The 17798-nt window shown below is 38.2% G+C and overlaps 2 protein-coding genes across 6 annotated transcripts in view; one reads left to right on the forward strand and one right to left on the reverse strand.

Moving 5' to 3' along the window:
• LOC128252488 (uncharacterized) overlaps positions 1-17798 on the forward strand; it is a 43217-nt gene that overhangs the window by 21400 nt on the left and 4019 nt on the right. The window lies entirely within an intron of this gene.
• The window catches only part of LOC128252486 (tyrosine-protein phosphatase 99A), a 116096-nt gene that overhangs the window by 17650 nt on the left and 80648 nt on the right, over positions 1-17798 (reverse strand). Inside the window, exons 1-2 of one of the 5 annotated variants that reach the window (XM_052980247.1) lie at positions 14157-14363; positions 8388-9146 (exon numbers count right to left, since the gene is read on the reverse strand). The exons of 3 other annotated variants lie outside the window; for them this stretch is intronic. In XM_052980247.1, the coding sequence (XP_052836207.1) occupies positions 8388-8907 (520 nt within the window). In that variant the 5' untranslated portion in view covers positions 8908-9146; positions 14157-14363. Of the gene's footprint in view, positions 1-8387; positions 9147-14156; positions 14364-17798 lie in introns of those variants that run through there. One more of the 5 variants, XM_052980245.1, reaches the window with a different exon arrangement.

A 17798-nucleotide genomic window follows, 5' to 3' on the forward strand; every position in this document is an offset into this window, starting at 1 on the left:
CTTTTGCTTCTTTCACTCCCATTTCTCGGCCCGTTCTACTCCAATTTCTCTTGTACTTCATCCTTGGTCTGTGCTCTCTGCAATTGCAAACGGAAATGGAAATGGGAAATGGACAGGCAGCTGCTGCATCTGCAAAAGGGGAAAGGAAAAAGCCAATTTATAGACTCGAACTCGAACTATGAAAGCAAACGACTCACTTGAGGACCGATGGCGAAAAAGAAGTGGGGTACTTGTATTAAAATCAATTAAGCAACAAAGTGCCCCCCACACACACACAAGCGATAAATGTCCCCGCAGGTCGGGAAAATGGAAAAAGGGAAAGAAAAGTTAATAGGTTTGCCACTCGCAGAAGACAGCTGGCAACTCACCTTCTCACCGGCAGGTTACTGTGTGGGCACTTAGTGCTCCTGATTGGGTTTTGTTTGGCAAATATAACATAAAGAATTGATCGAGCAACCACGAGTAACCGGTTTGATAACGCAAATCAATCAACTGCCGAATAATTTGAAGGCTAATAACATCAAGCTTTTTTTGCGAAACATTATTGATGAATAGTTGCAAATACTAAAGCAAATAGTATTGAATTTAAAAAAAAAAAAACAGTTTAATATACAAGAATTACCAAAAAGCTTTAAACACAACTTACATAGAAAACCTTTGTCCACATGATATTTTTTAATTAATACAGATTTTCTTATAAATTTGGAGCCGTTTTGACAATTAAACCGATCTGCACAAGAAATCCGATTTCAAAGCCTTCCTACTTAACTCAAGGAAAAGTATCCTCACATTTGACATGTCTGGGCAAATGAAAAGAAAACAATGGCTGCGCTTTCCTCACTATTTGCTCAGGCATCGCGCCGGAAGTAACCAAGTGTGAAAAAGCAAAGGAAAATCCGAAAAGCCTGGGAAAACTAGGGGGTGTACACTCAAAGCGCGCGTGATTATTTTCACAAAGGCAAAGGCAGGAAGTAGAAAAAATATAACTAGGAATGTGTAGTCAGAGGAAAATCGGAGGAAAAGAGTGTGGCGACTGGAAAAACCAATACCGACGACGTGCTTAAGTTGTTAAAAACTGCAAACAAAAGCAGGCAGCAGCTCAAGGACACTTAAGGGGGTTTCGGGGGTGGTGTTTAAGGTGTGCTTCTGTGTGTTTGTTTGTGTGTGTGGAGCAAATAGCATTAAGTTGTCTGAGCCTCAAAAAAAAATATATATATATAACAACAACAACAACAACAACAACAACAAACAGCTTGAAGAGCAAGGAGCAAGCAAAAAAACTAAGCCCGAACATGAAGATATATAACAACAAGTTAAGAGTGGGACGCCATTGTTGTTGGCCATATGCCTTATTTAGTTGTTGCTCTTCGTGCTTTATTGTTGTTGCTTAACTTTAGGAGCTGCTTTACGGATTTGGCCAGACGTAAAAACTAAACAAAAGGCGACGGAAGGTGAGTAAATAAGAAAGAGCGAGCGAACAAACAATTAGAGAATACACACACGCCAAATAAAAAGGGAGGTAGAAAAGCCAGGTGACTGGGTTTCAAAAGGCGTCAAAGGCTCTACCGCCCCGAGAGTTCGCACAAAGGCGCAGAAATTATGCGAAATAAAGCCCGAAAACGAAGAGAAAAACAGAAAAAACAGCAGCGACAACACGCTGCAAAAAAATAAAAGCTAAAAAGTTTTTTTTTTCCCTCCAAAGCTTTGATGGCCAAGAGCAAACAGTGAATGGTCCAAAAGGCTCCGGCACTTAGCGGAAGTAACGTGGCGGCCATTTTGAATGCACATATGTATGAGTCTGAGTGTGCGAGGGTTTGTGTGTGTCAGCGACCCTTTTTGCACTTTGATTGCTGAGACACGAGACTAAGAACGACTTTAAATGAAACAGTTTCGGTATATTAGTTGTCGTAAATAAAATAAATAATATGTTTTAAAGCCCCTCAAAAGCCCCCTATTACACATAAAGTTTTAGTATTATTTTAAGGACAGTAATAAAACGTAAGGAATTAATTTTTCATAATGAATAGCTCTGCAACAGTTTTGTTTTGCCAAGTCCATTGAACTTGACTTGAAAAATTGAAAATGACTTATAATTTATATTATTCGTACAGACATTTTGACTAAATTGCTGTAATTTCTGTAATGGCTAGTCCTTGGACAGGAATTTTGCCATTAAGCCTGCGGCCCTATTTAAACTCAAAGCAATGTCAAATGCACAAACAAAGGGCCAAAACACAACTGACACACATCAAATGAGCCAACACAATCGCATTCACACACTAACTCTGACCAAAGGACAAATGGACAAACGAGAAAATGTATTTGTTTCAAAGTGCTTCCGTCACTCAACCTGTCAGCCTAAAATCTACCGATGAACCTTTTGCTTGTGATTTTTTTGGAGCTCTTATGTTCATTAATTTGCAACGTTTGAACACCTTTGACATGTGTCTTGCTTGGGTTAAAGGCAGCGAACTCGTATGTTGCCCTAAAGGGCTAGATTTATAAAATATTTCTGTCACTGTGAGATATATAATGGTTAATAGATAACATAATCTCTAAGTAGAGAATAATTTAAAAATATATTTAAAAATGTAAAAAAAATACATTATTCTTAATTATATAAATATTATATCTTATAAAGATATTTTATTCTTTTGTACATTTACAACTGTTGAAAAATTATATATTTTGAAGAAACATTTTTATAATCTAAACATTTTCTTGCAACGTTAAATCTGAGAAAAATAAAATAAATTCCCCACCAGTTATTCGTTTGAAGGTCTTACAGTTTGGAAACATTTCTTATATTAATCAAACTTTTTTGTATAAGCTACTTAGTCGTAAAAACCTAACTTAAAATGTAGAAATTTTGCAGAGACTTCTATATTTTCCTCCATGTCTGCCGCAACTTCAAGCCGAACTTTGCCCGCTCCTCCGGAATATGTTGGCTAATTAAGGGCGAGTGTCTGGTCCGTGGTGTCATGGTTGCTGATGGCTGCATTCGCCTGCTCTTCATGGCCAAGAGTGGAGCGATAAGGCCAACAACGGCGACGGCTTGTGTGGCCTGTGTGTGTGCGTGTGTGTGTGTGTGCAAAGGGTTATCGGCAGGAAGTTGCACATGGAAGCACCGTCACCTCGGGCTCACCACAGCCACAAAATCCAACCTTCCGGCCAGAGTTCGCTTGTTTTTCGATGCTTGAGACACGGAAACTGTTTTGGACTTCGGCCCCGGCACAAAAACAGGCATCAATGTCACGTTCAAAGTGTCGAGTTGTTGCACTAACAAGGTGTTTATGATTTAAAGCGCCGCTCAACTCGGGGCTGGGGTTTTTTGGCAGACAAAAGGCCTCCATGACAAGTGACTTTGAGTGCGGCAAAAAAAAAAAATGGATAAATTCCAGCTCACACACTCATGCAAGTTGAGTTGTGAGTTTTCCTCTCGAATGGCATTTTCGTAGGCGTTTCAGCCGAGGGGTTGGTTTTTTTTCCTTCTGTATCCATCCATCTGTTTGCCGGGGACAAGAAAAATTGACATGTTGAAGTGCAGTTAGGCGGAAGTTGTCGCCAAAGCAACATTTTTCTATCTCCCTCCCACCGCCCACCAACCCTGTTGGAGTGGGCGTGTCTAAATGCGGGTTGGCACGTGGTTGAGCGATAAAAAACAGAGAATTTTCCTAGAAAAAAGGGCTTATCTATGTTCTTTATTTTGATTTCGTCTTTTTTTGTAAGCTTTGTTTGTCGCTATTACGGAGGGCATCTATCAAAATGTTTTCGTTCAGCAAAAGAGGGCATTATTCTTTGGCGAAGTAGACCTTGAAAAACTTTACATTTTGGATTTATACAAAATATAAATTACTTTTTACCTGTTTAAGGAATTTGTTATTTAGGTTTTGTCTTTTTTAGTCTAAATGAAATATAAATGTTAATTGGAAAGAAATAGGTGAGCAAAATAAATATGTGCTCGCATTAAGAATTCTTAAATCGCCTACAATTTTTAGAAACTTGAAGCTCGTTATACCTTACATATCTTTTAAAAATAAAAAAAGAGTATACAAATTTCATGGGGAACAAGTACCATTTTTTGTTTTATACGTTTGGTTTTTCCTTGTTTTTTGTTACCTAAAGTCCTTAAGGGAGTTCATAAATTAGCGGCAGCACATTGCAGCCGATAAGTAGGCAGCATATCTGTTTTTTCTTTACATAAGGGAGTGTGGAAACCGCAGAGAAAATGCTCTTGTGACAGGCCGTGAAAAGCGCAACTCGAAGTGAATCAACCTCCTCCATTATTTTGCCCATTCTTCCCAGGGGAAACAAAGTCCTTGGGAAGTCTAGTCAACTGGCTTATCATTTTTGAGGAGCACAAACGGCGCCTTGAGCACGATTCACGCCTTTTGGTTGTGCAACAAAAGTCCTGAAAGTCCTCGAGAGCGTGTGTTTGAGCCATGTTGCAAATTAAAATCAAGACAGCCGCAAAGCCAGCTAAATGATTGATGGCTGTTTTTTGAGAAAAGCATGTAGAAGAAGCTGGCACAAAGTTCAATGATTTATGCTTTTCAGTTGGGCCAAATTTGCTGGCTACTAAATGATTGTTTTCATCCTCACAAGCTGGATGCTCCACTACTTTGCACTTTTAATGTATTTTTTGACAAGTCATGTTCATAACTCAGTGTCCTGTGAAATTTCTATGGGTCGATGGAGAGAAAGTTTTCACTGGATAAAGTTCAAAATCAAAGTTTCCTTTGCTGCTCTCGGTTTTACGTAGTTATTTTCGTCAAGACTTTTTTTATTTTTCTTTTTTTTTTTTGGGTTTTATCTGCAGAGAAGCAAATCATTTGTCAAAATACAGAGTAAGCAGCAAAGTTGCTGCCTGTTTGCCGTTGACAAGCCGAAAGTTGTGCCAATTTGTATTAGAAACTTCCTTTCGCCTGCGACATGTCGGACTTTGGACTTTGAGTGCTGGTGCTGCTATGGCATATACTATAACACAGCAAAAGATCATGGACAGGGGCCAGTTTATGTGGCAAGCACTTTGCTAAAAGTTCAAGTTGCGAGTGGAATATTTAAGTTCAAGTTGCTTGTGTTGTGGTTTTGGACCAGTAAAACCACATTAAACACTATTAATACTATCCAATCGAAGTTCTTTTCGAACGAAATGCGTCAGTAAAATAATCATTCACTGTTCTTTGAATGTCACAGGTGCTTGATTTGCTGTGGTGATTTGTAGTGACAGTTACTCTACAAGTTCCTTTGTATAAGTATAAGGAATTTAAAATGATGTATTTTTACATTTCATGGCTGTTTACTATATGCATTACTATATACTTCTATATATAGAATTGATAACAACTGAAATTCAAGCCCATTTATTTCATCTGCACATTAATTTCGAATTTTTGTCGCAAGTTTTTGACTATCAAAATTGTTTGTAAACAGTTGTTTGTCAAAATGCCGGAAGCACTCTGCCTGTGAGCTGCAAGTATCTGACAGATACTATTCGCAAACACACTTGAAAACGGCTTGGGGTACTCTTACATCTTTCCTTTTTATTTTTCCTTCAACCAATTACAATTTCATGCCTCTTAAAAAAGCACAAGTACTGACACTTGTGAAACGCCCCAAACCACATGAAATTATGGTTCGCGGGTGGCGGCAGCATTTGATGAACTGCACTTTTCATCACGGCCACGAGAACGAAAATGTTACTCCAAAAATTGTGACAGCTCTCAGCTGCGCCTCGGAAGTGAAAATGAACTTACGAAAAATTAACTCGACACCCGACGAAATATGGGAAAAACAGCAGGAGCCTGCTCGTGGCATTTGGCTGCACAAAAGTTGGGCCAAATAATTAATTAAGCTAATGACTCGGTGGAAATCTCACGGAAGGGTGGTCCGAAAAAATGACTGGTGGAAAACTTGATTCAGCAGGTCTATCAATTAAAGTGTTTCGCCAAAGATGAGTTAACAAAAACTGAACTGAGAGTGTAATTACAGTTAAAATTAAGTAACTTCACACTTCTTCGCAATCGATTGCTTTGTTTATTGTGGCATTCAAAAGTTCATTTATTTAAAGTTTCCAGCCATTCCCGTTTATTATTTGCTATAACGAATGCACAAATTCTAAATATTTTCTGAGAAAAAACTAATGAATTCGTTTGACTGAAACAGTAATTACTGACGGGCAGCGAGGCATTCAAATGACGATGCTGTCCGGCAATTTATATAAAATTTATATAATTTTCGCTCGACCGGCACAATACACTTTTCAACTGATCTATTCGACTGGACAAGCTAATTGGCTGTTAGCTTATTTTTCATAATTTAAAAAACTGTGGGACTTGTTTACCCCTTTGCGCTTTAAATCAAATTTAAATAGAGTGATTTAGTTTACGTTGTTTTGAGTAAACAAAACATTGTATTTTATTGTGCATTTACATTTCAAAGTTTTTAAGCCAAATGTAAACATTTTAGTTGAATATTTTTTTATTCCCTTCACACAATTAGTTACCCCTAAAATATAATAAATCACAAAACCTTGAGCCAGTTACGCTGAGTAACTACTTTTGCCCTTAATTTTTGCACACCTTTTATGTTCCATATTTTCATGTTTATTTAAGGGGGCGTGGCTGCAGCACCTGCCCCAAAATGCAACTTAATACAAGTTTAGCGTGTGGCCAGCAAATCAGGTAGCCTTTAGCTAGTCTTGAAAACATAGTCTTGCAATTTGCCATCTGTCAGTTTGTCCAGCTTAAAAGCACGCAAATGGCCCGGGAAAGGTAAAATCGAAGGTGGCATGCAAATTCATCTAAGCGAAATTTTGAAAGACCTTTATAAGCTCCTGAATGCTCCAATTTAATGACATGCCCATAAAAATAGTTGGCTGCAGCTTAACAATAAGATACCAAATACTTGTGGGCCATAAAAGTTAAGTTGTTAATTGTTTTGTGTCCTGTGCGCATCGCGTGTCCCGCTGTGTTGAAAACGTGGAAAGCGGGGAAAGAGAGGAAAATTCTGGTAGAGGGTTTGTGAACATGGCTCACTTCCAATGAATTGTTGCTGTTTGGCACCCGCTGGCCAAGTTTTAACGAGCAGACAGACAGCTGCTTGTCAATGCCCGCTTATATTTCATGAGCCAGGCCAAAACAAATTTTTATAAAAATAGCAACAAGAAATAGTTGCCGAAGGGAAAAAAAATTTTGAAAAACTGAACTGAACTAAACTGAACTTATAATAATGCAATTCTTGGATGATCCTGATATTAAACAACTAAAACACAAAAAAACAAATTAAATATTTTGATTATTGCGTATCATAACCAAATAAAATTGTCAAAGCAACAATATATTTTTGTTTTCAAATTAAATTGATCTTAAAAGCAATATAGAATTTTTTCTCTGTGCAAAAACTTTCCCCAGCAAAAAAACAATGTTAAATAATTCATTTGGCCAAAGCTGAAAGTTTTGCGTGAGAATGTTGCCATATTACCCGAAGGCAGGCAGTTGTTGACGTTGCCACGCCCCCTATTCCGCCCCCCCCCCCAAAAAAAAGGGGGCTGCGTGCTAAACCGGAAATGAAAACTCTCTTAATTGCCTTGAAGTATGCAATTGCCGTTGTAGTTGTTGCTATTGTTGTGTTGGATTTATCTGTGTATTTTATTGTTGTTTCTTCAGCAGATAATAACCGAGTAACTACAAGTTCTTCTTCGCCAAAGGGGCTGAGCGGGTTAAAAGGGCGGCGGTCAGGGGTTAAGGTTTCGGGGGTTGAGAAAGTTCGGAAAAGTGCGGTGTCAATGAACCTAGTTGGGTAACTATAATTGCCAATTCTTGTCGAAAGCCCATCGAACTTTTTGCTTAAGCTTGTCGTCGATACCGTGAGTTTTTTGGGGACAGACCTAGGGCCATCTTGTTCGTTGCTTAAATTATTAAAAATAAGTGGAAAAGGGTATGGTTGGTAGGTTGTTGTAATAAGTTTAGTTCGGGCTTATATGCGTTATTTGTGATTTAATGTCACTTGATTAATGGGTATAAAGTTATTACTAAGCACGCACTCTTAAGCGAGTAGCCCGTCTGAAAGTTTCTTTTTTAATAGTTTTTAAAAAATGATAATATTTTTATGTTTTGCAAAACTTTTACGTGATGTCTGATCATCTAATGGTTACAAAATATATTGCAAACAGATTGAATTATTTTTATAAAATTATAATGCCAATTCAATTGATAAATGGCTAGTGCCCTAATAATTTTCTTGCTAATTTATATTATTTTTATAAAATTGTAAAGCCAGTTCAATTGATAAATGGCTAGATACCAAATATATTACTTGACATTTGATATTTTTATTTATTTATGCCAAATTTTTTTTAGAATCAGATAAATTGAGCAACTATTTACCATAATTGTCGTCGACTGCTGCATAGGGGGGCGTGGCATCGTTATAACTGCCGCCTCCCACTCCGTTGCCATTTCCGTTTGCCATTTCACCGGCCACCGGAACCGGAAACGCATTTGCGAAGGCCAACGTGGTGGCGGGCACATCCGGTGGCTGATCCTGCTGCTCGATGGAGGTGGCTGCCGTGCTCAGTGGCTGTGCCTCCTTCACTGCTGGTCTCTGGGTGGTGGTGCCAGCGGTGGTGCCCGGATTGAAGTCAGTCTCAAGTGTTTCCCAACCGGATCCGGTTGTTTCGGCCTCCGGATTGACTAGATCGGTCAGATTGCGATCGGAAGTGATGGCCACCGGTGATGAGGATGTGGATGCAGTGGTGGTCAGTGGTGCAGCGGTGAAGGGCGATGGGGAGGATGGCGATTTGGAGGAGTTGGTGGGCAGGGCGGTGGCACAGTGCTCCGCAATGCTGGCGAAGAGGAACAGCTTCAGCATTGCTCTCAGGAGGGCGTGGTGCTGGGGGCGTGGCATCTTGATTCGATGAAGATTGGAAGATTTCGTTTTGTAGTTTCTCGTTTTGTGCGTCTTTTTAATTTTTATTCACTTTTTGTGCGCTTTCGTCCCACTGTTTAGTAGGACTTGATATTTTTTGTAGTCTTTCTTCGTTTGCTTACAACATTTTGTGCGTTGTTTTATAGTTTGTGCTTGTTTTTATTATTTATTATAATTTGCTCTTAATAGATTCGGTTTAAATTATTTCCATTTTGGCACTAAACATACACAATAAATTTTTGGGTGTAAGTTAAAACAAAAATCGAACTCAGATAATGTTTATGTATTTTGTGACATTCAAGAAATTTAATTTTACCTAGGCTGAGATTGTATTATTTTCATTGAGGTATTAAAAATTAAATCTGCTGAGGTTATCAGAAGTTTTTTAAAACGTTATTTAGGAATGTTGATTAAAAAGTTCAAGTAGTTCACTTGATTATTTCTTAAAATCTCTAAAGATTTAAAAAACCTAGAAGTACGGATTTTTATATTTCTGTTGTTTTGGTGTCTCTTTTTTTTATTATTTCGAATTTACTCGAATTTTTTCGTGTTCATGGTTTTATTACAAACACTAAATAGACCAAAATAAATGCAAATTGACTAAGCACAGTCATCTATGTTGTGTTTGTCTCCGATGATTTACTTTTTTTTTACAACCAATCCGTGGTGTAAAAACCGCTATTGTTGCTGTTGTTATTGTCTTGTGTAACACATTTTTCGAAGCGGGCCAACCCAAAAAAAAAAAAATGTGAACCCGTGTTGAACCCCATCAAGCAAAAGCTCTCTTTTCTTTTTGTTTTACTTTTATTTATGATAATTTATTGCATTTTTTCAATACTCCTCTGCCATTGTTTCAGTTCTCCTTCTCTCTCTTTCTGTGTTCTTTGCCGCTTTTTTCGCATTTTCTTCACACTTTTCTGCGCTTTATTGTTTTTTCGTATCCCTCGGAACGAAAAGAGTTCAATGGGGTTCATCCGCCGACGAAGATGCAGCCGCATTAAAAATACACTCTCCGCCATAAGTGTGCTCACACTTACATGGCGTATATAAATAAGCGCATGCCCATATATACACGATATGATGAGCTTGCCAACAAATTGGCAATGCCCACAAACGACTTTCTGACGACATGTGTGCGCCATCTGTGGGTTAAGATGAGCCGCTGGGCTGGCAGGGGGTTAAGGTGGGAGGGGCGAAGGGGCGGACAGAAGACCCAAAAAAAAAAATTGCGTAAAATTAATGATTGGGCGTAGAGATTACGCCAGAGGCGATCATCGAATGTTCTCTAAATGAAAATTCAACGATAAGGAAAATGCAGAGAAGAAAATTGTAATTTTTAAGTTTTTAACAAGATCTAATTGTTAAATATTAATTTTGAGAAACCAATTCTGATTTTTTATTTAACTATGAACAGTTTTAAAAGGTTTAAGTGCTCATTGGTGAGTATAAGGAAACAGACTGTTTATCCTGAAAAATATGTCTTTAAAATTTTAATACACATATGCTGCACAAAACTTTTTTGTGAGTAGCTAAAAATTATGCAAAAGTGCTTGCATAAAGGGCGATCTCTAGACCTAAACATATCGCCAGCTAATCGATCTCGATCCATAAGCTGCCTAAGCACTACAATTTCCCGCTGAGTTCTCCCATGCACGGAACCTCAACGACACCGGATAAGTGAAACATTCCATCACTTTTCCGTTCCTCTTTGTTCTTCCAATTGCATTGCACTCAGAGTCGAACAAAGTGCAAATTATAGGGAGCTCGTGCTGATTCATTCAGAATTGGCCTCGGCACGCCATGTATATTCTCGGGGTCTCAAAGTCGGGCGAAGCGTACTATACGAGCTGGTGTTTGGCCGGCTAACCGCAACCACAACCGCAGTCGCAGTCGCAGTCGGCCCAGCTGGTAATTAGCAGCTCATCAAATGGTCGCATGCAAAAAGTAAGCCAACGAGCCGGAGCTTCGATTGAAGTCTTTAGCTATACACTAGAAAAAATTCAGGAAAACTAATGGGTGCTCATGGGCAATAAAATATTTTTAAAGAAGATTATATTACTATACTCAAAAAATGAAGATAACATTTTGAGATCCTATAAAGGTGTTTTATTCATAGACAAATAACCAATATCGTTAACTAATTATTAGTTATGGAATCATCAGAATAAAATCAGATTTGCTTTGGTTCATTTCTTTAATTAACTTTTTTATCGTAGAAAATTTGGCTGACTAATACGATTTTATTTCTAGCACGTGGGACCTGATAATGATATTGATATTCCAATTTTTCGCTGTGCAATCCAAACTCAGATGTGCTGGTAGTATTAGTGCCACAAGTAAGATGGTTTCTTGTAAAAATAGAATCACAAAAGATTATTGAATATGCGCCGAGAAAAAAGGGGCCATTCAGAAAAGGGGGAAACCATAAAATGAAATGGTTAAACGGGTCGAAGTCGCGTCCAAAGTCGCTAAGCTGATCCGACCGTGGAAATTGGCCAATCAAGCGACAATTGTCGGCCATTTGTGGCCAGTAAGTGCATAATAACGCTAAACGGGTCAGAGACTTCTAAGTGGACAGCACGGATTCCCCGGTTGCACAGTTCCCTGATTAGCATTGGCCGCTGACCCGCCTGTGACAACAACTGACATGGCAATTGAAAATCACTAAAAATACAACGGGCTGAATGAAAATCAATTGGCAGAGGGCAAATTGCCTGACAACTGCAGGCCAAAACCAGTGGGATGTCGCCTTTTCCGACTTTGCAGAGGGTTTTGTTGAATTTGTGTTCCTGAGGTCTGGACACATTGACATATTCATTCGTGACAACATGGGTCCCCGAATGAATCCATTATTCAGTGCCAGTTGATACACAAATATTCAAATAATAGACAATTTGTCTGTCTCAGTTTTGGACAAAAAGTGAAAATGTCTGGAATGGGAAGTAACTTCTTAGGTAACCGGAAGAACTGAGAGATAACGGAAGTATGGCTTATTGCGGTGTAAGATGCCCATAGACTGAGAAATAAAACGATTTACCTTCGAAAGAGTGGGTTGAAAATGTGTGTTTCTATACGAATGACACATTTTAATAGGTAGAGATAGAGGGCTCAACAGTTGGGGACAGAGGTAGCTTTTTGTTACTCATTAGATATGTATTTATATCTTGTCGATTACATTTCTCCTTTAATCATAAATATATGCCATTCGAAAGTTGCAAGGGAATAACAACCGGCAATTTAAAAATAACAATAAAAATGGAAAAACTAAAATCTCATATCTAGAGTAGAGTTATCTTTCTAAACTATTATTAGCTCAAGCCTTTTTTTTAACAATTTTAGTCAACCCCCTAGGAATTAAATGGATTTTCCTGGAAGCACTCGCGTGCTGCAATCGCACTACCTCAATCCAAACAAATCAAAACTCCGGAGTCCATACTTCTCCCACCTCGTAATGAGCGTGAGATTGTTTGATAGCCCACATCCACGGCGGAGCAAACGCCCCACTTGGGTATCTGTTTCTGTTTGGGACTCGGATTCAGAGCCAGCTGGTGGGGCATGTAGTACCAGCAGCTTGTTTACCCAACGGAGCCCCCAATCGCCTCTTATGAATGGCCCACATTGTGAATGCTATGAAATAAAATCACTTGTTTGTTTATCCAGCCAACACTTCGAATGGCGTTAATTTGTAAGCCAAACAAATGTGTACCTAAATGCAGTCAAGAGAGTGAAAAGTATCTGGCGAATCGGTATGCACAGGGAACAAATTCGAAACCTTTTCAATGGGTACTCAGATTGAATACAAAATTAATTTAGCAGCTGCTTATCAAGAATTTAATGTTTGGTACTTTAACGTTTAACTAGAAATATTTAATTAAGTTTTAAACTGCAAATGTTCCGATTACACTTTATCTTTATTGATGATAATACTTATGATAATTTATATTTATAATATATTTCTCTTCTGAATATTTTTGAATTTCCAACGAATTAAATGCATTTATTAAGTAAATAGCTGATAAATAAAAAAACCTCTTTTTTTAATTTTATATTTTGTTAGAAAAACAATTCAAAGTATCCTTTTTTTTAATATTAATAATCATTGAATGGTTTATTCTTTGTGGGCGTTTATTAAATACATAAATAGTGTATCGATCGTATTAATTTGATAGATAGTTTTGCTTATTGGACTGCACAATTTCCGACAGTGTGTCCGAAAATGTTGACTGTCATGGGCTAAGGTCAGTGCACTGGGATTGCGAAAATAGATGAAAATGCTTGAAATGAACATGCGCATATGCAGCTAGAACGTAGAGTCCCAGAACCGGGAAATGGGAAATGGGGAAAACGGGAAAATGGGCGCCGCAACGGGATGTGCGAAAAATCAATAGAGCCGGAGTCGCAGTGCACGTGCTACGAATACGGATACGAAAAACGGATGCGAAAATGTGGGGGCTGCGAATTCGCTGCAGAAAATGTGCGACCCAGCCCCAAAAAAAAAAAAAACAATAAATTCTGAGGCGGAATTGTGTCATTTAACTGTCAGCAAATTTGCGCAGTTTATAATTTTTGTATTTTTCAGAGGGCTTCTTTGTTTTTTACCCACCATCCGGCGGTTTGTTTTCTGCTTTTCTTTTTTTTTTTTGCCATCTGCTCAATATGCTAAATTATTGACATAATTTGCCTGGTAAAATAATTTTCCAAGTTGAGCTTCATTCGCCGCAGACAAAGCGGTAAAATGTCAACAAAACACAGCGAAACAGAGAGAGTCTCAGTGAATTCTCGAAGAGAGCGAAAGAGAGGGAGAGATACTCGTTTCTGCGAGTTGTGGGTTCTTTTTTTTATTGATTTCTTGAAAGGTACACAAAATGCTATTCGCAACAACAACAACAACAAAGGCGAACAAAGGGAGCAACAAAAACAAGAAGCTGAAGAAGAAGAAGAAGCAGCAGCTAACAACATTTGGAACTATATTTTTTATTCATATGGGATTATTTGGGCTTTTTCAAGTATTTCTTTCGAGCCTATTTTGTGACACAAATGTTGGTTTTATTGTTTGGTTTTTTGGCCGACATTCGTTTTGCCGTAATTTTCTTGATTTAACACAAACACTGTTTTTCAAAGTATATTTTCTTGCGAGATACAAAAGTATCTGATGGATTGCCTATAGGTTTTTCGTTCGGGAAAAAAGGCGGCTGCTGCGCACAGCGCTGCCTGTTCTTTTTTCTAACCACCAGCAAGACACCTGGTTTTCCAACGGATTTTCACTGTTTTCTGTGGGTGTTTTTCAAAAGGTTTATTTCAGACACTATTTAACTCAAGTTTTGGATGGTTTCACTAAGGATTTGAAGTAATTTTCCTAGATATTTGCCTCTTTTTGCATGGCCACAATCGGAATAAAAACCACAGCGACGAGACGACGACGGCGACTGATGATGATGACAGGGAAAGAGACAGATACATTCGCCGCGTTTGCGGCGTGCAGATGGATTCGCCGTCGAATTGCGGCAGCTGCTTCGCTCGGAGAGTAAAAGAGAGCTCTCTCGCTTTCGAGCGAAGAAGAGAGGGTGTGTGCCAAGAACTCGCTTAATTTTTAGTCCCAGCGAGTGTTAGGGGAAATTTTACCTTCCAAACGAGAAAATCCCTCGCTTTGGCGCGCAATTTGAATTCGCCCTATTTTTTTAATTATCAACTGATTGGATTTATCTAATTGAAATATTTTGCTTATCGCTGTTTTTATTGCAGCCGGCAGGCAACTACAAGATCTAATTGGGTTTTTTCGCCACTATCTCTGGGTTTGATAGTCCTGATTGCGTTTATCTACTGTAATTAATTTGCAGTAGTTCGGTCCTGGTAACTCTGATTGTAAACAACGTCATACATGAGGCGAAATTGGAAAAATTCACGTGCTTATACTTTATTAAAGTATAGGAACAGTATTATCTCTTTATTAATTGCCTAAACATATATTATATCCCAAAAATATTTTTTTACATTTTTTAAGCAATTATTATAAATTGTGCAATGATAAGTTGGGCTAAGCATACAAATGCTCTTAAGCTTAAAATTTAGTTTAAAATGTGCAATCATAACTTTACCGAACAATGCACTCAAAACCCGTTTAACTAAAGTAGTTAGGATGGGAAAACAGCACTTTCTGCCCGACCGCCCCTTTTCATTGTGCAAGTTTCCTTCCACGGAAGATACATCATTAGGCATTAGAATGAAATTACCTGCCTATGCAGGGAACCACTTGAAAACTCATTATAACGGTAGCGGGTAACCAGCACACATCCACCCACTCAGCCACTCACCCAGCCAAACTCACAGACACAGACTTTGGTAACTGGCAGTTACATCAGCCGCAAAAGTAGGCGTTGCCAAGTCGCCCCAAAGGCGTTAAAGCACTTAGATTTATGGCCCTACACGCACACATAGCCAAAATACGCCCACACCCGACACACACACACACACACGCGTCTTAGTCCTTTGCGTATATATATATTTATAAAGGTTTGTGGCATATAGCCTTTGGCAGTCCAGGACTTTGACTCATTTTATGCATTTAATAAAAACTTTCACTTTGGCGCTTGTACTTCATTTAATTCGGATTCTTTTTTTTTCACTGAGAAAAAATTATTTTTTTTGTGAAATAATATTATTTATTGATTAATACATCCCAATAGAAAATAGTTTCTTTCTATTAAAATCCAGCGTGGTTCGATTTGTGGATAATTTTTAATAAAATTTTATTTTCAGACTATTTATTTGTAAGTTTATGCAATCTAAGAAAGTGTATTGCAATTTAGAAAATGTAGATGATAAAATTTCATTTAAATTATTTAAAATTAGTTTCAAGCTGATTAAACATACCTAAAAAATTCGTTTAAAAAATGTTGCAATTTAGCTTTAAAAAAGGAAATACATGTCTGAAAAAGTTGAGAAGGTCATTAAATATTGCATGTAGATTTCAAAATGATGTATACATTTTGAAAAAAAAAAGATTATTTTTTGCAAGTTTTTAAGTGGCTGTGTCCCTCAGTGTTTTTAACTTAACTGCAGCATGAAAAGTTTGGCCGCTTGCATTGAAGCTAAGTACTTAAAAAGAAATTTGCCTCGCCGTGCCAGTAAAAAAGGGATGCGCGGCGCCCAAAAATGTTAATGAAATGATTTGAATTATGCCTTTGCTCGAATATAATGTTTTTTTTGCTTCGTTATTATTTGTGGCTTATTAAAAAGTTAAAAGCCGGGCGGCAGGCGAGGTGTTGCCGGGCATGACCAATAGCCAATGGCAACCGCAGCTGCTGTGGCGCAAAAGAGGCGAAGTATGGCTGCCAAAGTATGAAAAAAACATAAAACCCATCAAAATAATGTTAATTCATTAAGTGGCAGTAACTTGGTCGGGCGCCCAAGTGTAGGCTATAAAAATTTAACGCACAGAAGGAGTCGTCCGGAGATGGAGCCTAAGGATTCGGGGGACAAGGATCCACGGAGGGCAGGCAGAAGGAGCAGAGAGTGTTGCCCCCGGGCTACGGCAACGTGCACAAAATGAATGATTTTTATTTATATTTTATGGTTTTTTGTTTTGCCGTTTTCCGGGGTCCTGGTAATTAGAGCAGGTTTATGCCGCACTCCGTTTTGACCAGGTGTGTTTGTATATTGAGCCAGTAGCAGCATCTCACAATAAACTGGAAAATTATGTGAATGAGTTTTCTTAACTTATTTTCTTTTTTTTTTTTTGTTTTGCCCTTTTTTCTCCGCTCTGCCCGTCCTTCGAGATTTATTCGCGGCACATGGTAGGCCAAATCCGAATCGCAAACCAGAAGGAACGGACGGCGAACCAGACAACGCAGCTAGCAGAGCAAATGAAATGAAACAAACAAGCAAAGTTAAATGAACAACTTTTGTGCATTATTTATATGCTGAGTGTAAAAGTGTGAGCAGCAGTGAGAACAAGACGAAACAATCCGTTGCTGTGAGTAAGTCGAATGCGAAATTCTCTAGAGTTTTCAAGCTTTTATTACTCAAATTACATTATATCTCACTATCTAAAAGTAAAACTCCATGCTTTTTCTACATTTGTTAAACCTCAAATAGAGGTGGATTTTTTAGGTTGCCGACAATTATTTATTATTTTTATTATTATTTTATTTATTTAAAAAAAGCTGAAGCTGAACTTATCAAAATATTTTTTTTGAGAAACCATTTTTACGATTAGTGTACAATATATTAGTATTTTTAAAATGCTCGCATGAAATGTTCAAAAATCCAGCATGCCTTTTTTGCCCTAAAAGAGAGAGGGCATGGTATGGTGGTTATAAAAATCATAACCACAACTGTGGCAAAAACTCGGTTCATTTTACATCGGCCTACATTGCCTTGGGCATTTTCCCCTCCTCACTGCGACTTATTTAGAGACCATTGTACCTAAGTCTATATGTGTGTGTGTGTGTGTGTGTGTTAGCCACTTAGTAAATATTTCATGAATTATCTGTTTTCTATTAAGATATTTTAACAGAGAAACAAAAACGTGGGCCAAGAGACATAACCGCAAGACCATCGAGCTTAGCCGAGATGAGCGCTATAAAATCTAATAAACATAAGTCTGTTCTCAACAATATAAGTGTGTGTATGTTGTGTTTACATTTTCCTCTTTGCTTGTGTGGTTGGTGATGTTTTACGAGTTCGGGGCCCATATTGTTGCCTTCTTTTCGGGTCTTTATTGATACGGTTCGCTCTCGTTTTAAGGAACGCCCTTAGGGGTGCGATTTTTAATATGCATTAAAATTAATAAGAACACGTGTCGCTCTCTCGCACCCACGTCATTGTCCTTGCTGTCGTCCTTCCGTCTTTGGCGCCCCCATAATTCCGTT

This window comes from Drosophila gunungcola, chromosome 3R (genome assembly GCF_025200985.1).
Source record: "Drosophila gunungcola strain Sukarami chromosome 3R, Dgunungcola_SK_2, whole genome shotgun sequence".
Lineage (NCBI taxonomy): Eukaryota > Metazoa > Arthropoda > Insecta > Diptera > Drosophilidae > Drosophila > Drosophila gunungcola.